At 43.0% G+C, this 21,307-nt stretch overlaps 1 protein-coding gene across 1 annotated transcript in view; it reads left to right on the forward strand.

Moving 5' to 3' along the window:
- Nucleotides 1–2,939: 2,939 nt before the first annotated feature.
- Nucleotides 2,940–21,307, forward strand: part of LOC115464270 (calpain-14-like) — a 43,417-nt gene continuing 25,049 nt past the window's right edge. The window contains 7 exon segments of the mRNA XM_030194668.1: nt 2,940–3,134; nt 16,296–16,566; nt 16,569–16,612; nt 19,080–19,169; nt 19,733–19,849; nt 20,677–20,773; nt 20,776–20,812. Coding sequence (XP_030050528.1) covers nt 2,940–3,134; nt 16,296–16,566; nt 16,569–16,612; nt 19,080–19,169; nt 19,733–19,849; nt 20,677–20,773; nt 20,776–20,812 — 851 coding nt within the window.

Genomic DNA, 21,307 nt, shown 5'->3' on the forward strand with positions numbered 1-21,307 from the left:
TGCTACTGGTTGGGATTGACTGATGAGAAACTCTCCCCCCCCCCCCCCTCACCAAAGTGGAGGAACAGAAAAACTGTTATGGGAAAAGTCCAAGGGAATGGAGAGGAGTAGGGTTGTCAATGGGTCTTCCAACAATAAACACAGTTAGTTATAAGTAGGTAACTTCAGAGATATTTATTCATCAAATTCGTCACTGAGACTCGACGTAGAGTCGTGTTTCGGCACAACCGCCTGCTTCAGGAGTCGGCCAATGTGTTTAGACAAGTTTACTTCTGCTTGTATAGGAAAATCAAGCCAGTACCATACATCACCTCCATTAGGGTTGTAAGAAAGCGTAAAGGTGTGGATCTTCTTTTGTGCCAAAGGAAGTTATGCACCTTTATGCACTACCTACACAGTAACCATGCAGTGCGCACCAACTGCTGATTACTGCTCGGAACGCCCCCACGGTAGAAAATAGAAAATTATTTTCTACCAGGGGATTTGGCGTTAGCCAAACTCAGAATTGCCGCCGGGCGCACGTTCTCTTGATTTAATGAACACCAGCCGTGAGAGGACTCTTTTTTTGGATCCACTGTGTGTCGGTGTTGACGCACGTGCTAGCCCAACAGTAGAGTCTATTTGGCGTGCGTTAGCCCTCTTGCGCCTTAGTAAAATGGCCCCATTATTATTATTATTATTATTATTAATGGTTAAAAGAAAAGCAGCAATCACAACATTCATCCAAGAATAAACATACATTCAATCTACAGCACCCACACTCCATCCACACCCATCAAACATCTCCGGATCTCTCGTAATAAGCATTCAGTTGAATGATGTTTTAGTGGGGGGGGGGGGGGAGGGGGGTATGCAGCCAGAAAATGCTCATATTGTGCCATTTCCCGTGTCTTTTTCTGAGAATATTTGTTTTCTTCAGCTCTATTTTCTCATTGTTGTCAGAGGAGCAATGCTGTCAATTATAGTCCACACACTCACTGTTGAAAGAGTGTGCCCTGTTTACAAAAAGTGCACACTTTTCGTGAATAGTGCACCCAGGTCCCGGCCGGCCATTAGAGCCCATTAGTGCTGGACTAATCCCAGCATTAATCTGCACGGAAATGCTCAAAGGGCTTTAGCGCAGGAAACAATGTGCGTGCCAAAGATGGCTGCAAATATTATTTAAATATAGTCAAACGGATGTTAATGAGGTCATTTGCTATGCTCTCCCGATGCTCAGAGAAACAGGGCTAAAAAAAACTCCTGCTGTTAATGCTGGAAACATACCACCAGCTCAGAGCTGACGTTGGGGGGGGAGGGGGGGGGCGGGGTTTGAAGAGAGGATTTCTTGTGATTTTCTTTCAAATCTGTCAGTTGTGATTTGTTTGGAAGCGGAAGGAAGCCCGTGCAAGCCTCTAAGCGCCAGTACTGAGAAACAAATGTGTGCGAGTCCAAGCAAACCTGCAAGTGAAAGCACACATCGGCGCTTGTTTTCTGCGCTTAAACATAAGCCTTTCAAGTGAAAATTGTTTTGAAAAGCATATATTTAAAGGTGGAGAAGAATGGCGCCGATGTGTGCTTCACTTCAGCGTTTTCTTGGGCATGTGCACAAGAGCTGTGCTTACCGTAAAACTCTTGTGCACATGCACCTTCTTCCTCCTTACTTTCATGCTCACAGTGTGTATATAATTTGAACACCATTGGCTCTGAGCATTGGGGAGCTAAGTTTTTGTGCTGTTCCCACGGTATGGGGCAGGCGCTGTTCACTTTAGGGCCAGAGCTCTGAGCACTGGGGCCCCTGTTTCTAAACAGCACACTCTTCAAAGACTGCATGCTTTTTCAGAAAGTGCACTATTGATGGTATACGAAATAAACATGAAATGTCATGGGTTTTTTTTTTCAACAACGTTGCCATTTCCTATATCTTTTCAAAGGGATGAACATCCCTAGTTTGTGGATGGAAAAATCTGGATATTTTTTGAACTATGAAAGAGGGAAGGTCCCTTTTACACAAGTATGGGCACCATGGATCATCATTATTGCAACGGGTATTTTTATTGTTGTTATTATTATTATTTTACCAATTTGGGTCTAGTTATGCTGGTGGCTCTCCTGAAATGGGCATAGGTCTATCAGGAAAGTGACCTGGACTGAGATCCTGAGCTCACAGAGGTCACCAAAGGTCCATCACTTCCAGTAAATCTTTTGCAACATGGTAAACAAAAAAGTGTCTTCCTAGGCCAAAATTTGCCACACACTGATTTCAGTCCTTGATGTCAGACCCAGGTTACACGGTTCGTCTGTTTTTCTTTTCTGATTTCTCAAGAAACTTGGCCCTGAGGCCAAGTCATTTCCCCACTGTGTTTGAGCAAAGCTTTCTTAAACCTTTTGTTGCAAACTGTTACTAATTTACTCACGGGATCAACTCTCTTCCTTGGAATTAGAGGCGGAGCCTGCTGGAAAAAAAGATGCATTCTGTACTGTATGTGCATAGCAATTATCGTGGTTACGTAGCTGTAGAGCCTGTCAGACTATAAAACTGTCTTTGGCTCGTTAAAGAGGAGCACATTACTCCAGTGGAAGGAAGCCGTCTGGGAGTTAGAAGCGGAAGAGACCTTTAAGCCGGAGGGCTGAGGTAGGTCAGCTCAAGCCCTGTTTCTCTTCTTGGGGGAGTGACTTTTGCCAGCACAGTGGCCAAAATATTGATGAAACCTTTGGGCCCTAAAGCAACTGATTTTTCTCAAGAAGCGTTAGATCTATTTAAGTGAGGAGCTGTTTTGTTTTGCCAGGGGAGATGAGAGGTTTCCCAGGTTCTGGTGAGTGTTTGAAAGCCCACCTGTTGTTCCCTTTTCAGCTTCTTGGGAGGAGTTACGCACAGGGGATGCTCTGGATTTAGCGGACAATTTTGTACTGTCTGCCCTCCGCATCTCTTCTCTGGTACACCTGTCAGTGCCGGTACGATGAGGGATGCTGGTGGCCACGAAATTGTGACGGCATATTCTAGCATTGGCTGCTGCTGGATTCTTTTCACCACAGCCTTAAAGCTGTTGCTGTCTGGTGTGCGCGCATCTGAGCACTTGCGATGGAATGTGGAAGTAGCATTGGACGCTTATTCTGTGCGCGACACCTGCAGGAATGTGTTTGTAGTGGAATGCGTACGTGCATGCTGAAAGCTGGATTTCTATATTATAGGTGGTTTGAAATTTTCCTGAAAAATGTGTCCGCTTTTTATTGAAGAGTAGGTTTTTCTCAGCTCAGGCACGTAAGTCGGGGTTAAAAGCATTAATTGTTATCTGTGAAGAAAGAATCGGGGAACCGTGTTTGGATACACGGTTTGCTTGGCTGCTTAGCAGGTGAAGTGAAATGTGCATTGCTGCTGACTGGCTATTGAAGCTTCTTAACGCTGATGATAAAGTATATAAACCTTTATTTCTGCATAGCTAGTGCAAGCCGTATGTATTTATGTATTTATAACCCTACAGTCAAAAACAAAAGCAAAGCTAACCCCCCCCCCCCAAAAAAAAAAAAAAAACCTCAGAGACTCGGGGAGCACTCGAATCCACCAAAACATAAAAATTTGTAAATGAATTTTTAAAAAATGAAAAAGTTCTGTGCTTAGATCAGTGACCACGTGACTGTTAGAACGTGGAAACACGGAGACATTTTGGATATATATATATATATATATGCTTGGCATTATTTTTGTATTTATTTGAAATAAATACAAAAATACTGTCAAACATATATATCTCCAAAATGCCTCCGTGTTTCCACGTTCTAACAGTCACGTGGTCACTGATCTAAGCACAGAACTTTTATATAAAGTGTTGTTTTGTGGACATGATTGAAGAAGCACATTTTGGGACATTAATGGGCTACAAAATTGCCTGCAATACAGTCCTCTGGACTGAGATAAGTGAGGGTGACGTGGTATATTGTAATAGTCTGGTGGTCACTCATCTGAGCGCATATTTTAATACGTATATTTTTGTTTAAATAGATTTGAGTGTTCCCCAGGTGTGTGTTTTTAAGCAAGCCATATAATCTCAGAGTGCATGCAACTTCTGTGACCCCCATCAGTGGGAAAAGTGTGTGTTCGGTGCGACAGTGCTTTCGGACGCGGGCTCATCTGGTTTCCTGGGAGTGGGTGGCATTGGTGCCCATCCTGGAGAAGGTGTATTTGAGTGGGGGCATACAGAGGATTAGGCACTTGCCCTGTGAGCCTGCGGACCCGTAGAGGTGCTGTTCCAGCCCCCCTATTGGCAGTGCATCTTGATTCATAAAACGCATGCGTGGGAAGGGGAGAAAACAGGATAAAATTCAGAAAAATAGACGGGCAAGTGCCATGCCATTGTGTGTTTTGTAAAGTTACATTTCCTGGCTGGAGGGCTTTATTTAGAGAGTGAAAGAGCACCGTTACTTTATATTCACCGGATCAGTTTCTCCAGCACCTGCCCAGCTTCACTGACTAGGCGGACAGGCATAGTGGAGCTGCTTCACCCTCCATGGAAGGTACAAGACAACCTTGGAGTTGCTTTGGTCGTTTTATCGGTTCTGAAAAAATACCTGATGCCACTTTCCTGTTGGCTGAGGCAGAGGGATGCTTTAAATCCAAACCAGCAGGCAGATCCCATCTCCTTCTCCTGGATCTGCTTTGGAAGGAGCTGCACGTGCTTCTTAAGAAGTTCGGGGGGGAGGGGGGAGGGAGGGGGAGCATCTCTACTGCAGACTTCACTTGATCAGTGGAGGCAGAAATTACGCTGATCTTAATCCGTGCATGAACTGACAGGCAGATTTATACTTAATGGAGAGCCCGGAGCATCCCTCAAAGCCAAACAGAACACAGTGGTTTGATTCACCTACATATTCTCCCCGGGGAAACAGTTGCCTGACAGATATTTAGATGTGCGGGTGCCCGTTCTCGAGAACGGATGTCTTGCAGACAGACTGTTCCCTTCCCCCACCATGTGTACTATAGTTTTCAGTGCTGCTGAATATGTTATTTTGACACGTCACCCCTCCTTCATTTCCTAAATGTAAAAAGATCTCCCCTTTTCCATTTGTTTCTTGTTTTCTGCTGACGCAGACGGGGGTGGGGTGGTGGAGGGAAAGAATCTTTCGGATATTTTGTTGTGCCACTTGATCTCTGAACAAGACGGAGGCAATGATTTCCACGTGTTCTCTTTCCTCAGGTGCCTGAGGTAGAACAGAGTGCCTCTGAGTCAGTGGTTCAACTTCAGTGTATCCATGTGGGCTTCTATATGCTAAGAAATCTTAACAAAATGTTACAAAGAAGGGAGAAGGCTGGCTGACAGCTTACTGTTTGTGCAGTATTTACAGAAAAAACAAGAGAGAGTTCTGCATGTTTCCTCTGTGACTCCCTGGCATTCCCTAGAACTCCCTGGCAGTAATGCTGCTGCCTTTAGGATTTTAACACTTACCTTAGGGTGTCCTGTTGGAGTCTCCCTAGGTTATGATTTCTTTTAAATTACTAACAAGAATGATGTTTTAGCAGGGCTTTGAGAGGCATTCACTTGCTTTGGGTAGAGGAGGCTGTCCCACTCCCTGCATGATTTGCTTGAAATGCTTTCTGTATAATCTGCTGTCTCCTTCCTCCTGCCAATAGAAGGTTTCTGCCCCCCTGGTGGCTGGTTTCTCTGGTGGGTTGAATGGCTGATGCCAGCAGGCTAGCAGATGAAGTACTGCTCTGCTCTTGCCAGTGGAAGAGAGGGAGGACATTACTTATGGGGTGAGAAGGGGGGACAAGGAGTCAAAATGTGGTGGACAATATCCCCTTCCTCCCACTGTAACACCGGCCTGTGTTGCAGTTCATGAATTTTCAGGACCTTACAGGACTCTTCGAATAGTCTGATTTCCTACACTTTTTCTGGGTAGATCATCGCCTCTAACTCCTGATTTATTGGTGGTTTCCTCACATGCTTTTGGCTGGACACTTGTCTTGAATATGAAGAGGTTTTGAGATGTGCTGCACATGCCTGATGCATGTTCTTGCAAACCCCAAACTAGGCATTCAACCAAGCAGTCAGACCTAGAATTGCTGAGCTAAGCTTTCTTTCAAATCCCTTTTTAATGTCTCCACAACAAATCTGTTAAGACACTGCAGTGCTTGCTGCGCCTTTGAATAACTCTGCCTCCTGCAGGCCCTTCATTTAGTTCCATAAATTAAGCAAAATAGGTTTGGATGAACTGATTTGACTGGATTTCTTTAAATGCAGTGATACTTCTGGCTGGCTGTAACAATTCATGCGGGCCTTAACCAGCATGGGAGCGTGAAATGATCATTGTCGATTTCCTGTCCAGTTCAAGTCCAGAACATGCAAGCATTAATATTAATAAGCTTAGGACTCAGGAGCCTACAATAATAAGTCACACATCTAGATTAACCCTATGTACTGAATATGAAGTTTCAATCATCCTAAAATATACCACCTTCAAGCCCAAAAGCTATCAAAGCAGGGTACATTCAGGTATAGTAGGTATTTTTTCTGAGGGTTAAGTGACTTGCCAGGATCACAAGGACCTCGGTGAGATTTGAAATGGGCACCCTGGTTCTCAGCCACTGCTCTAACCATTAGGCTACTCTGCTCCAAGAGCTTGATTAGTTTGGTTTTTTTCCCACCCCCCTTCCCTGAGCCATACAAGAAGGCTTGCACTTCAGGCCCTGGCCAGTAAGAGCACTCTGTGTCATGCTCGTATGTGCTTCCTAGCCGTATTTAAGTGCCCACAGCTATAGCAGGTCTAAGGCTGGTATAACCCTAAATGTAAGGCACCCCAATAATAGGCTATGCTAATATTCTGTAACAGAATCTGGGCATCCAGATACCTTTATAGAATAGGTGCTCATTGTACAGTTTTGGAGCACCTAAATGGAGGTGGCCACTTGTAGAATTGCCACCATAGTGGCTAAATGTTGCCCCTGTCAGCACTATTCCCTCTAAGCTGAGTGAGAGTCCTCCAGCTGCATTGCTGCCAGTGTGTGTGTGTGTGTGTGTGTGGGTGGGGGGTGGGGGGGGGGGGTTGATGCTGGAGTCCTGCAGAGCTTGCCTGTCACTCACTATTGAAAATGTGATAGTGAAACAGCTCCACCTACTGGCAGGACTGTAGATGGGAGGACTCTCGCTCAAATTACAGGGAACATTGCCTGTGAGTATAGTTACTGGTGCTGAACACTGTCTACCTAAATTCAGTTCCAGCATTTATACCTCTAGTGGCATTGGGTATCTCTCTATTTTTTTTTAATGCCGTGACCAGCATTTAAAAAACAAGCTTGCTGCCACAGTTGAATGTTGACTCCTATATGTCTAGTGGTGCCACCCCTAAAATGCCCCAAACATATAGGTGTTCAACTGGATATGTAATATACAAAATATAAAATTTTAAAAAATGTATATATAGTTGTTAACTCATACAAAGAGTCAATTATTTGGTAGGAGGGTTTTTTATGTCAATGATTATATGAGTCACACAGGGGCATCACTCGCATTTTTCAGTGCTGTTTAAAACAGATAAGTCCCGGTGACAGTATGAGACTTTTTCTCCCGCTTACACTGAATTACAAATGAACTGCTGTTCTACTGTTTCCTGTTATTGAGTAGTTTATCTATCAGTTAGTAGACTACAGTCTTGTGGAGTTCAACCAAACATATAGGTTTGACAATAAAATGATTTATAGTATACATTGAAAATAATCCATTCAAGTGGCCCACTTATGTGGTTGGCACTGCCGCCACCTGCATAAATACTTTTAAATAGCAGGATGACTCCCCCCCCCCTTTTACTCTTTCCATACATACAAGGCAACAGAAAACACCCTGCCAGAGGGTCCATAGAAATGGGATGACTCCTGTGTTAGGATATATATGGGAGGTAACGTGTCCTGTACCTCTTATGTTAACCAGGCTTCTAGTGGTTTCATTTGAGCTGAAAAAAATGATGCAGCAGCAGCTGCAGATCCCTAATCTGGTTTGATTTACAGTTTTCCTCCTTATAAAACGTGCCAGTGCTCAGCCTTAGCTCTAGGGATTTCCACATTCTTAGAGTCACAGGGTCCCAGTGGCATTGGCAGGTGAGAGAAACCCTGCATTCACCAGTGGTGAGAAATCACTCATACCTGCCTGACAGTCAGCAGAGGGAGGGTGCTGGCTCTTTTGTTCTCAGAGCCACAGGGCATTACCTAAAACAAGAAACTAGAAATAGAAAACGCAGAGATGGGGGTGGTGGTGTGTGCCATTTCTCTGTTGCATCCGGATGTCACGGGATCCGGTTGCATATTAGGGGAAGAGAAGTGGAAAAACCAGAAACAGTAGAACTGGAATAAGCACAATGCCAAGCTGATCTAATGCCGTAAGTGCTGACACTGGCATTCGGTCTGATAATTCAATACAATCTGATACAATACAGCGAGTCACTTATCACAGAGAGAGAGAGAGAACACATTAGGGTGGAAGTTACAAGTTCAGGACTGACTTATAAATCTCTTTCCTCATTCAGCTGGGCAAGTTGTGCCTACCCAAAGGATCTCAAACTGTGCTTCTTCTGACTGTACTAAGTAATAGGGGACCAGGCCACCATTACATAAGTATTGCCATACTGGGACAGACCAAAGGTCTATCAAGCCCAGCATCCTGTTTCCAACAGTGGCCAATCCAGGTCACAAATACCTGGCAAGATCCCCCAAAAAGTACAATACATTTTATGCTGCTGCTTATCCCAGAAATAAGCAGTGGATTTTCCCCAAGTCAATTTAATAATGGTCCTTGGACTTTTCCTTTAGGAAGCCGTCCAGACCTTTTTTAAACCCCACTAAGCTAACTGCCTTTACCACATTGAATTCCAGAGTTTAATTACAGATTGAGTGAAGAAAATTTTCTCTGATTTGTATTACATTTACTACTTTGTAGCTTCATCGCGTGCCCCCTAGTCCTAGTATTTTTGGAAAGAGTAAACAAACGGTTCACGTCTACCCGTTCCACTCCACTCATTGTTTTATAGACCTCTATCATATCTCCCCTCAGCTGTCTTTTCTCCGAGCTGAAGAGCCCTAGATGCTTCAGCCTTTTCTCTTAGGGAAGCCGTCCCATCCCCTTTATCATTTTCGTCGCCCTTCTCTGTACCTTTCCTAATTCCACTATATCTTTTTTGAGATGCGGTGACCAGAATTGAACACAATATTCGATGTGTGGTCACACCATGGACCTATACAAAGGCATTATAATGTCCTCACTTTTGTTTTCCACTCCTTTGACAGACTAGTATTAAAAAAACAGCTTCAGGGATGTATGACTTCCCTAGCCTGATTGGCTCTCTCTCATCACATGGTTCTATCAACACACAATTTAGAAGTAGCCATGTCATGATAGCAACCAATCACTCCAGGCCATACAAAGTTTTGGCCTACTTGACTAAAGGCTACTCACATCTTACTCAAGGTTAACAATAACCGTCCATCTGTTGTTTTGTTATTGCTTTCCTACTCCTTTTAAGTTTATATTGTCAAATGAAAGCAAGTCACTAAATAATCTCTTGACTCCTGCTCTACTGCACAGGGCAGTAACATTAACTACTTTAAATTCAGGAAAAGGAAAGGCAGTTAGCTCACACCTTTCTCAGTAGTTCAAAGTAATGTACCTTCAGATACAGTAGGTATTTCCCTGTCCCCAGAGGGTTTACAACCTAATGGGACAATATTCAGCTATCAGCGGTCAGAGTTTATTTAAAAGCTGACCGCCTCTGGATACAATAGACCAGATACTCAGTGCCAGGCCCCATCTGAGTACTGACACTGAATATCCAAATGTTATATAGGTCCTACTTGCCCAGTTAGCTATGCGGTATCGGCAGTGAATATGGCCAGCACCCACATAACTCCTGGCTCTGCCCAGATTCTGCCCCTGGACTACCCCTTCACTAACTAGGGAGTGCTGTGGCAGTCGGAGCAAATATTTTGTGGCGCTGCCCAAGTAAATGCTGTGATTGCCCCCTCCCAACCTGCTCGGTGCAATTTAAGCAGGCAGGAATCTCTCCTGCTCTGAACTATGTACACTATATGTCTAGGCGCCTAATAATGCCCTTTTTTCCCATTGTCTCTTTCTAATGTCTCTGTGTTTTGTCCCATTGTTATACTACCAACGATATTCGAATGCCTCGCACAACTCTGTTCAATGTAATCCATAACTTAGTTGTAACAAATGTATTTCTATTATTCAAGTCTTATTGTAAGCCACACTGAGCCCGCAAATAGGTGGGAAAATGTGGGATACAAATGCAACAAATAAATAAATAAAATATTAGGCCCTAAGCTTCTATCAGAAGCAATAGAGGGTTAGTTTCAACCCACTGTTCTAATGGGTAGGCTACTCTTTCACTTGGGAGGGCCTGCTGCCAACTGTATTAGTGAAGAAATGGCAGATGGAAAGGCTGCTGCCTTTTAATGGCTGGATTTTAATATTACGGAGACTGCCAACTTTCCAGCCAGATATTCCCATTGGGCTTTCAGCTGCCACCTTGATTTTGAAACAATAACATCCTTTAGCGTAATTCCAGTGGCTTTTGGAGGCTGTTGACCAAGAGCTGATCACTGTTTTGGAAAGTATAAATTGTCACCTGCCTCAGGAACATCCAGTTCCAAACTGAGCACACTTCCCCAACAGCCCTATGAGTCCCAGGGAGGGAGCGAGTGCTCACCACTGCATCTGCCCAGCAGTGCACCAGGAAACAAGTTCCTGTTTCTAAAGGAACTGAGAGTGAGTGTAGAGGAAGGGCCAGACCTGCCCTTCTTTCTAGGTAGAGAAAAATGCAGTCTGATGTAATCAAAGAAAGAAGCAATATATTCAGCAATCCTAATTTCCAAACTGCCTACAGTTTCCAGTCACAATTCCTGTAAACCCAGCAAAATATATAATACCATTTTATTGACTTTAATATACTGCTTTTGGTTTAAAATGACAAAGCAGTGTATAATAATAATAATAAAAGAAATTAAAAAGGAAGTACAAATGCAATCAACAGAGACATCCCACTAGAACCCAGGGGCAGCTGAAGATCTTTTTTGCTTGGAGGATCCAAACAAACAAATCTCCAGCACTGCCTCCCAAATCTCTATTTTCTGTTGCTGTGTTGGGCAAAATATTGGTGGGGCCACGGACCTCGTGGCCCACTCCATTCTGCTGCCTATGTAACCTGATTGCACACCAGCCCAATATACCATACAATCTAGTGTTTCAGAAACATACTGAGGGGCATTTTCGAACCAGAATAACGTCTTTCTTTTTGGTTCAAAAAATTCCTATTTTAGATGTTTTTTGTGCTCAGCGCCTCTTTCTTTAAGGCTCATTTTCAAACAAAAAATGCCCAAGGGAAAAATGCACAAAAACAAGCCACTGGGATGTCTGGGGGCCAGCAGTCTTACTAGACTGCCACACAGACATCCCAACAGAGCAGTGGATCTTCATATAAAAGGTTCCAGGTACACATCATGTCATAACCCCCTTATATTGTATGGTGAATCCTCCAGGAATAGCAAAAAATGTACTGTATCCAACTGTAGAGCACTACAATAGCCCTTATGCGTGCAGGTGTTATCTATGTGTGTGTTCATTAGGTATTTTGTCTTTTGGGGGGGGGGGGCACTCACATTTTCCACCCCAAGTGTACCAGTTGGGTCTAGGTCCCATAATCCACTGCACCAACCACTAGGCTACTCTAGGGACCTGCTTGCTGCTCTAAGAGGAATGACCATTATATATGCAGCTGTCATAGAGCCTGGTATGTACTGTCACTTTCACCTCTTACGGGGGTGGGAGGGGGTCAGTGACCACTGGGGGATTAAAGGGGGGGTCATGCCTTTAGCCATTCAGTGGTCATCTGGTCAGTTTGGCCACCTTTTTGGTCTAGCCAAAAAGTCATACTGCTTTCCTTGGACATTTTTACAACGTTCCATTATTGCAGAAAAACATTCAAATTGTAAGCCCACCCTAGTTCTGCCCCAAACACAACTCCAACACCCCCCCCCCCCCTTGAGATTTAGATGGTAGAAAATCATCTTAAAAATTAATTTCAAAAGTAGCGATTTGGGCATTTTTGTGAAAAAAAATTCCATCTGCCACTTTGTGCCTTTTTTTTTGGACAGTTTTCTAATTTGAAAATGAGCCCTGCTGTGTGTAGGAGAGTGGACTTGGCAGCTCTTGTGATACTGATATTTTATAAGTGATTTTTAAGGAGATAACAAAAAAAAAATGAATAATGCTGTTGTCATGATTTTCTAATTATAATTATGTAAACTGAGTCCCAGAGAGATTGGTGACCTCACTAAGGTCATATGGAGTTAGTAACCATTACATTTCATGATTTTTTCCTGAAAGTTCCTGGTAGAGTGATTTATCACATACCTCGTATCATCCCTTCTCCTCTTGGTAATGTTATCTTTTGCTTTGTCTTGGGAAGTATTATAGTGCTTTCAACAATGTTGGTTTCTTTTAAAAGATCCCATATGCTATAATAATGATTGTAATACATGCAATCCAAAGCATCAATCCTTGCCAAACTCTACCAAAATGAAGTCTTGACCACTGGCACAACTGCTCATGAGTTTCACACTTGTGATTTCAACATGTTAGTGTGTTTATTACCATATGTCCAATATATGTGCACATATTTCCCTGTGTAATTCTACTCTCACGGGCAATTTCTCCGAATGAGTTACTTTTGCATATACCTTGACAGGAATGAGCTTTACTCCTAAGCCAGGGTATGTGGAACATGATCTCAGTCCCTTAACATTACTGCTGACACTCGCTGTAGTACTTGCATCATGCCAGAGAGAGAGAGCATCCTTCTGGCGTTTGTGAGATGTAATGTGTCTAAGCACCTATCCAGGTGCACTGGAAATCTTTTTAAGCAAGCCCATGGCTCCCAATACAATGGGAAATTTGTCTGCATCATTCTACCAGCATGGCACCTCAAGTTTGTGGTCTGCAGACACTACTAGAGTGACCCACTATAAAGTCTTGAAATGCACTGCAAGGGACATTTAGGAAAGGCCAAAGGATGAGGCAGCTAGACACCTAGGACTGTGAGACTCAGGCTGGTACAAAACAATCAGATCTAGAGCCAAATGACCTTGATCAGTGATGTGCCTGTGGTGGAGCAATGGTGAGATACAGTACACAGCTTAACATCCTTCCTGTTTCATTGCTGGGCTTGTGTCTTTAAATGAAATATTCAAGTTGTTTCCAGCCTGAGTGCATTTCTGAGTGAAAATATTGTGGACTATGGCTTATGCTTGTGGAGAGGGTTAATAGGCTTGGGTCTCGTGAGTGTGGTCTGCCAAGTTATGCAGGTCCTCATTGCCCACCTGTCACAGTTCAGCTCAGGCAGGGATAGTGTAATCTGTCCTGGTGTCACTTTAGAGATAGGAATAAAACCTCTGAAGTTTGCTCAACAGTACCTGCCAGCAGGCGAGGAGAAGGATTGGCTAAGCATGCTTAGGAGAAGAGAAGAATGCTTATGACAATGCAAAGACAAAAACCAAACTGACTGACGATGAATGTACAGAAGCATAAAAGGGAGCCCTAAGGTGGTTTTGCACAATGTGGGAGGGAAGTAGAGTTTGCACGTGCTGGAACCATGTAGTATCATGTGCATCTTTAGGCTGGCACAGAAGCAGCAAGAACAGAGCAGGCTCTGAATGACATGAGTAATACCCTCACTATGTATTGTCAGTTTAGCTAGCATGACTCAGTTCTATGCAGATTCACACATTATAGCTGTGGAGATAAAGCAAGAGTTTTCTTGGGGATTATCCAATGGCATTTGCCTGAAACTTCACCTCCAAATGAAATGAATGAACTACCTCTAAGAGGATGTCAAAAAGCATAATTTCATCAGTGTAAGTGGTAAAACCTGAGTTCTTTGTTGTGTCACAAATTCCCAGTTTCTAAGAACACCCAAGGGTAATTTTTTTTTTTTTTTTGGGGGGGGAAGGTTCCAGGTTAGCCACCTGACATGATTGAGCATTGAACCTGCAAATAGGTGGGAAAATGTGGGATACAAGTGCAGCAAATAAATAAATAAATTGAGAAAAATCCCCAGTGGGAAGAGCACTTGCGCTGATATATTGGGCACACTGCAGTGGATCTAGAGAACTTCTCATAATTATTTTTTCTTTTTACTGTGTCCTGAATTTTTAATTTTCAATAGCAAGGCGATAGGGAGAAAGGGGAGGGGAAATTAGATTGTAAGCTCTGTCGAGCAGGGACTGTCTCTTCGTGTTCAAGTGTACAGCGCTGTGTACGTCTAGTATTGCTATAGAATGATAAATAGTAGTAGTAGTAGAAATTAGCTTCTATAAGGCACAATGTACACTTCCAGAGGCTAAAGCATCTGCATGACAGTGGAAGAAATTGGCAGCCATCCAGCAGACACAATGCTTACATACTAGACCCAATTAGGCCTGTTTTTCTGCAGTGCATCCTGCTAGACAAGTTCATGGTAAATAACGAATTGGTTTACTATGAGTACTAGAAACATTGCTTTCTAGGAAGATAATGGCCACCCAGTGAACAGTGGGGTATGCTTTAGCCTGCTCCATAGCTTTTCAATATGCGTTGTCAATCAATGCCTCTCTCCTCTGCATGGTTCTTCCACAGAGGTTATTATCCTTTGTTTTATGGTCCTGAGGTGACCAGCAGGCACAGTTACTAACACACAGTACTGGTTTAGCATGGGTAATGTGTGTTATGTTACTGCAAGTTCAATTTTATGCTTTCATGATGTTAAGGCACACATTGATAACTATGGGCCCTGTTTACTAAGGTGCGCTAGCGGTTTTATTGAGTGCAAGCCAATGCTAGAGACACACATGGGTGTCTCTAGCATTAGCTCATGCTCATTTTTAGGGCATGCTAAAACACTAGCACGCCTACAGCATAGCTTAGTAACCAGGCTCTATACCTGCAAGAGTCAAGAGTCACTGAGTGCTTTCAGAATAGTTTTAAATTGGGGTTTGCATTTGTTATTAAACATTCAGTGCACCTGAAACCATTTAGGATGCACTAAATTGCTTTAACATGCACTAAGGAGAGAAGTTATCAATGTGGGCTACCATTAAGATGTGTTATTTTACCACAGGTTGTTCTATTTAGCACAGGGTCCTATTGTATGCAATGAGACCCTGTGGTAAAATAACCTGTCTTAACAGTAGTCCACGTTGGTAACTTCCCCACTAAGTGGCTTAATTCATTGGTTGGTGCATAGGCCAGCATTGACTCGCCATACATGTATGCCCCTGTAGTTTCACCAGCCATGGACGTGGCATAACTGTGGTGTTCCTATGTCGTCTTCCACCCAGGGTGGATCGCTGGTGCATCACCTCTAACCCCCCCCCCCCCCCCCGGCGCATCACCTTCTGGGGGTGCAGGGAGCAGTTGTACGGGTATCGGCTCTGCTGGTTTCCTGCCCCAGAACAGGAAGTAACATCAGAGGCAGACCTGACAGCTACATGGGCCCCCATAGATTTGGCCCTGGCCCCCCTCCGCCAACCTCTTCGACCCCCCCCTCCCGCCGCCAACCCTCCCCCGCCGCCACCGTCGGGTACCTTTGCTGGTGGGATGTCAGACTCACAGAAACAGAAGCCTTGCGGATCAGCAACGTGGCTGCACCGGAAAAGAGGACTTTGGCTGGCGGCGCCGGGGCAGCTAAAATGTGCCCCCTCACCTTGGGCTCTGGATCCCCCTCCTGCCGAAGTCTGGCTACACCCCTGGTGTACACTTACCCACTAAAGTGACAGTATTTTGTACATTTATGCACTCAAGTGGGGCATAAATGTTTATACCCTGTTATAGACTTTCCTTTCACGTGCCCACAATCATTAGCATTGTATATTATTATTACAGCTATGAGCTTTGGTCAAGGTCTGAGACTTTCGTTCAGGATCTAAAATGAGGACAAATCTTATAGGCCCATGACTTTAACCTGAACTTCAGTGTGAGTGATCTGTTGCAACAGCATTAACAGTATACTTATATTCCGCGACATACCTTGTGGTTCAAAGCAGATCATATTATAGAAGAAGCTGAACATTTCCAGGAAATACAATCATCAATCCTCTAATTAACATTCAAAGAAAAAAAATTAATCCAATCTACTTACTTTAGCTTCATAGGTTTGGGCAGTAAATGAAAACAAAATGATTAAGAGTGACTAGGATATGCAGCTCAGGGTCATGTTGAGAAAACCTATTGTTTAATAATCCCCCTTACCAAATGCATTTTTATTTTCTTATTGCACCTGGCAGATAGTCCTGTGAAGAAGATCTTTTGTTTGGACATCAGGACGGGCCAGCGGATTCCTTGCCAAACTCACATATTAAGTTGTTCATCATGCCTCGCCTTAGCTTTTTGAGTGGTGAGCAAAAGGGCCGAAAAATACTACTACGCACCGGGACATTCAGGAAACCCCGCCAGCTTCTCAATCAAAGCTATCAAGTTTTGCTGGAAACCTGCCTACGGAATAAGAAGCTGTTTGTGGATGAGGTGTTTCCAGCTACTCTCAGTTCCATTGGCACAGGAAACTGTTAAAGAAAACTACCCCAGATGTTCAGTGGAAGAGGCCGCATGTGAGTAAAATAATGGTTCCTGACCATTTTATTGTGACTATTTTTACATACATAGGGAGGCAGAAAGGATCATTGTTATAAATAGAGCCTTCTAGTTGGCATCTTTTTTCATGAGCATGCATTCAAATGTAATGTTGGCATAGTTATATTAATTCAACCCTAGGCATTTCTTTTAATAGCTTGGAGCCAAAACAAGCAGGACACGATGAACATGTTTCTTTCTGAGCCATTAGTCTGGGAATGTAATGGTAGCAATGAATGCAATGTGGTTTTGCAGTCACCCCTCATGCTGAAGAGTTCTAGATAAACTCATGTGATTATGTGGATATTGAAGGGGGAGGTGCAAGCCCACCAACTGCCCATTAGAGAAGAGCAAAATTTGGATTCCATTTATTGAATTTTTAGCATGGATAAACGAAATCAAAAGATTAATTATTCAAGCTGCTTGCATGAAGTAGACTCCACTTTTCACTGTTAAAGTGAACACCTGCCTACTGTTCACCATTATTGCACAAGATGGATCTTGGCTTGCACACCAACTTGGCTTGTTGAACCCGAATGACAAGTCTAAATGATGTGACCTAATGACTTCCTGATAAATGATCATTTTTGAACATTAGCTACAGACTGTCAAAGCCCTCAAATTCATAAGGATGTGTCTTAATGCTTGAGGCAAAATGTTATTTAACTCAATGGAAATTTATTCTAATTCTAGTTTTAATACATGAGGCAGTGTCCTGAGTTCCACACTGCAGCTTTCCTGGCACTTTCATATGGATGTTCTGAGCAGGGTTACTACTTAGCTTCATGTCAGATGGACAGTCTAAGCTAGTTGTAGTTTTTCCTCATTGTATCTATGGATTTGTATCCCTGCTTTTCTAAAAGAAACTGAAACTTCATGCCTGGCTTTGTCAGTAGTATAAAATGATGGCTGACACAACCAGGCCAGCAGACATGGAGTCAATTGATTACCTAAGTCTTGAGATTATCCACAATGGCTATGCATGAAATACATTTACATAAAAAAATATGTTGGATCTCATGCCTACTTACTGTCAATTTCCTGACCAGCAGTGGAGTCAATAGGACAGGCCTGGGATTCATTGCCTTAGTTAAGCAGGCCCAAAAAATGTGCTCTGTCTCAACTCAACAATCATAACCAAAATCAGCCAGTGTAGAATCAGCTCCACAAGAAGGGTCGTTCTGAGCCCATGGATCATTGCCGGTAACTCAACCAAGTCCTTGGGACACACTCAGCCACTTAGTTTTTCAAGATACACACAATGAATATTCATGAGTTAAATTTGCATGCACTACTTCTATTGCATGCAAAACATTGTAGGTATCCTGAAAAACTGTGTCCCAAGTTCTGGGTCGAGAACCATTGCTTCTAGCTTGACTCTTCTCAATGGCCGAAGGAGAATTGATCCCCAACTAGTTTTTGCACGTCAGTCTTGCATGTATCCTGTCTAGCCCACTACTAGTCAGTGCTGTGAAGTAACTAGTTGCTCAGGGCTGGTAGGCAGCTAGCCTCCAAACTCCTAAATTAATCAGTTACAGATTAGCAGATTATCTGAAGCTGAGTTTCAACCACAAAACCCTTCTGTATATTGGTCCCTAAGGTGGCCCTATTACTAAAGCTTAGCGCATGTTAATAGATCTTAGCATGTGCTAAGTGCCATGTGACCTATAGGTGTAAAATAGGTTGTACAGCATTTAGTATGCACTACCGTTCATTAACGTGCACTACACTGTAAGGGGGTCTTTTACTAAGTTGTGGAAGTGTTTTTAGCTCACAGTACAAATCAGCTGGTGTAAACACTGAGACGCCTATTATATTCCCTATGGGCATCTCGGCATTTACCGCCAGCTGATTTCTACCGCCTGCTAAAATGCTACCGCAGCTTAGTAAAAGACCCCCCCACCCCAAATAGAAGGGCCCTTAAGTTACCAGCTCCTTTCCTAATTGCTTTTCTGAGCAGTCAAGCAACATCGTTGCCTGTTTTTTCTAACTGAATAATGCAGTGTGGAATATGATTTCATAAAATGTGATGTTTGGTGGTAAAATCTTGTTAAGTATAGCCCTGCATATGTTTGTCACACTGATAGTTTATTGAAGGCTAACAGCTTGTAAGGAATTAGTTTGAGCATCATTCTTATGCACATTTTTTGATGATAGAAATCTCCACTGTCTAAGAACATTATTAAGCAGGTCAAAAGTAGCTAAATATCTAACTGTAACTGTACTATCATACTTCGCTAGGTTTTTGTTTTGTTTTGTTTAAGTAACTAATAATTAGAGCTAATTACTTTTAAAATAAGTGTAGCTGCAACTCAGGGTTGTTGACTTAGAGCTGTGGAACTGGAAGAGGCACAACAGTGGGAACCTAAACCACCAAAGAGTCCACAGACTTGGTGTAAGGTGATCAGGTTTCTTAACTTTTCTTCCCGCTCTCTCTGCCCTCAGGAGCTGGTCAAAAATCCACAGTTTTGCTGTGAAAACGCTAGCAGATTTGATCTCCGGCAGGGGCTCACAGGTATGGAAAGCTATCTTGTGGTATGGCCAATTTTGAATGGATGGGGGGAGGGATGGGTAAGAATAGTCAGATGGATGCCTGGGAGGTTTTTTTTTAGTGATATTAGGTGCTCTGTCTTAAGTTGAAAAGCTCACAGTGTGCTGACAATATGAAAGAGAATGAGCCAGATGCTTCTTTATTGCGCCTTCTGTGGGCATTTTCTTGCGTTTTTGCAGACTGATCCTGGGAAAAGAGGAACTGATAAATGGGTTCTTATGGTGTGGCTGTTAGGGGTGGGTTGAGTGTTACTGTTTTTAATGTTGACTTTAAATTGTTTACTGACCTACTGCAAATATTATGTCTTTCTTTTAACTGCTTTGGATATTCTTCTTTTGAGGAAGGAGATGCATTATTGTTTTAAATAAATAATGCAGGCATTCCTGTATTTATTTAAAAAGATTATAAACCGCTTCCCAGGCTCAAGGAGTCGAGTTTTAAAACTTCCCTACAATAACTGAAGCGTTAATGACCAGATGTGAAAAGTCTTGGATTTTGTGTTGGATGAAGTTGATAATTTGTCTGCTTGCTTGCTCTTCTATGCGAGAACTGCTGGTTTTTAGCGGCCTTGGCCTCTCTGACCTTCCATCAAGACATCTTGACCAACGGTGTGCCTCAGAATCAGAGCTTTGATAAGAAGTATGCCGGTATTTTCCACTTCCGAGTAATAATGTACACAGAGTCCACTTGAAATAAGATACTTGGAGTATTTTTAGGACACATCATGTTCTGCTATTGCAAATCAGGTCATTGGCTCTTATCCCTTTTGTGATGGAGAACCAGCCATCTGCATAACCTGGATATCATTGGTTAATAGTTAGTAGTTAAAACTCTTAGGGGCCCTTTTACTAAGCCGCATAGGCACCTATGCCATCCAACGCACGTCAATTTGGAGTTACTGACGTAGCCCGTGCGGTAATTTCATTTTTGATGTGCGTCCAAAACGCACGCCCGAAAATACATTTTATTTCCTGACATGCAGCAGAAACCGGGTGGTAATCGTCCTGCTATGCGCGTAGATGATACCGTACGGTTAATGCGTGAGACCTTTCGCTAAGTCAATGGCTGGCGGTAAGGTCTCAGACCCAAAATGGACAACGCACCAATTTTTATTTTGCCGCAAGTCCATTTTCAGCAAAAAAATGTTTAAAAAAGGCATTTTTTTGCAGGCGCGGCTGAAAAATGGATCTGTGCGTGCCCAAAATACACTACCGTAGGCCATTTTTTCAGCGCACCTTAGTAAAAGGACCCCTTCTTAGGAAAAGTCAGAGTGGTTTGCATAATAATAACAATCATTAAAAAATGCAGAAAAGAACTGCAAAGGATCGAATCAATCATACTGCAATCACGCTGTTAAACAGTTATAAAGAGGGGGCTGTTGCAGATCTATTTTGCCATTCTTTCAATTTTTTTGCGTCTCACAAAGAAAGAGAAATGCAGCATTTATCAGAATGTTTCATTAACACACAACATTGCTGTTTTGTCTGGCAGTTCTGGCGTTTTGGTGAGTGGGTAGATGTGGTGGTTGATGACCTGCTGCCAGTGAACAAAGATGGGCAGCTTATCTTTGTCTCCTCTATTCGCAAGAACTGTTTTGGGGTGCACTCCTAGAAAAGGCATATGCCAAGTAAGTAACTCGGCCTAGCTATGAACAGTAGCTCACCTTTCCACAAAGAGCAGGTTGTCTTACTAGTTTAATAGAAAGCATTAGCTCTTGCACCCCATATTCCTGCCGGATTCTATATAGCCCGCCTAGGGATCCATGCCAAAATCCAGGCGTATTGTATAACAACGTGCGTAACGTAATTGGCTTAACAAACTAATCAGCGTTGATAGCATCACTTATCAAGCAATAATGAGCACTAATTGGCAATAATTAGAATTTGCGCACAAAACTCACTAAATGTATTCTGTAATACTGCACCTAAATTCTAATGCACACAGTTCAAAAAGGGGCATGGCTATGGGTGGCGAAATGGGCATTTCGTGGGCATTCCAAATTTAAGTGCGTAGTTATAGAATATGGCCCCGTGCGCATATATCTACGCGCAGGAATCTTACATCACATTTTTGTTGGTGTAATGGAGGTGCGTAGTTTTAGGTGCTGGGTTGTCAACTAAGC

This window comes from Microcaecilia unicolor, chromosome 3, assembly GCF_901765095.1.
Source record: "Microcaecilia unicolor chromosome 3, aMicUni1.1, whole genome shotgun sequence".
Classification (NCBI taxonomy): Eukaryota; Metazoa; Chordata; class Amphibia; order Gymnophiona; family Siphonopidae; genus Microcaecilia; species Microcaecilia unicolor.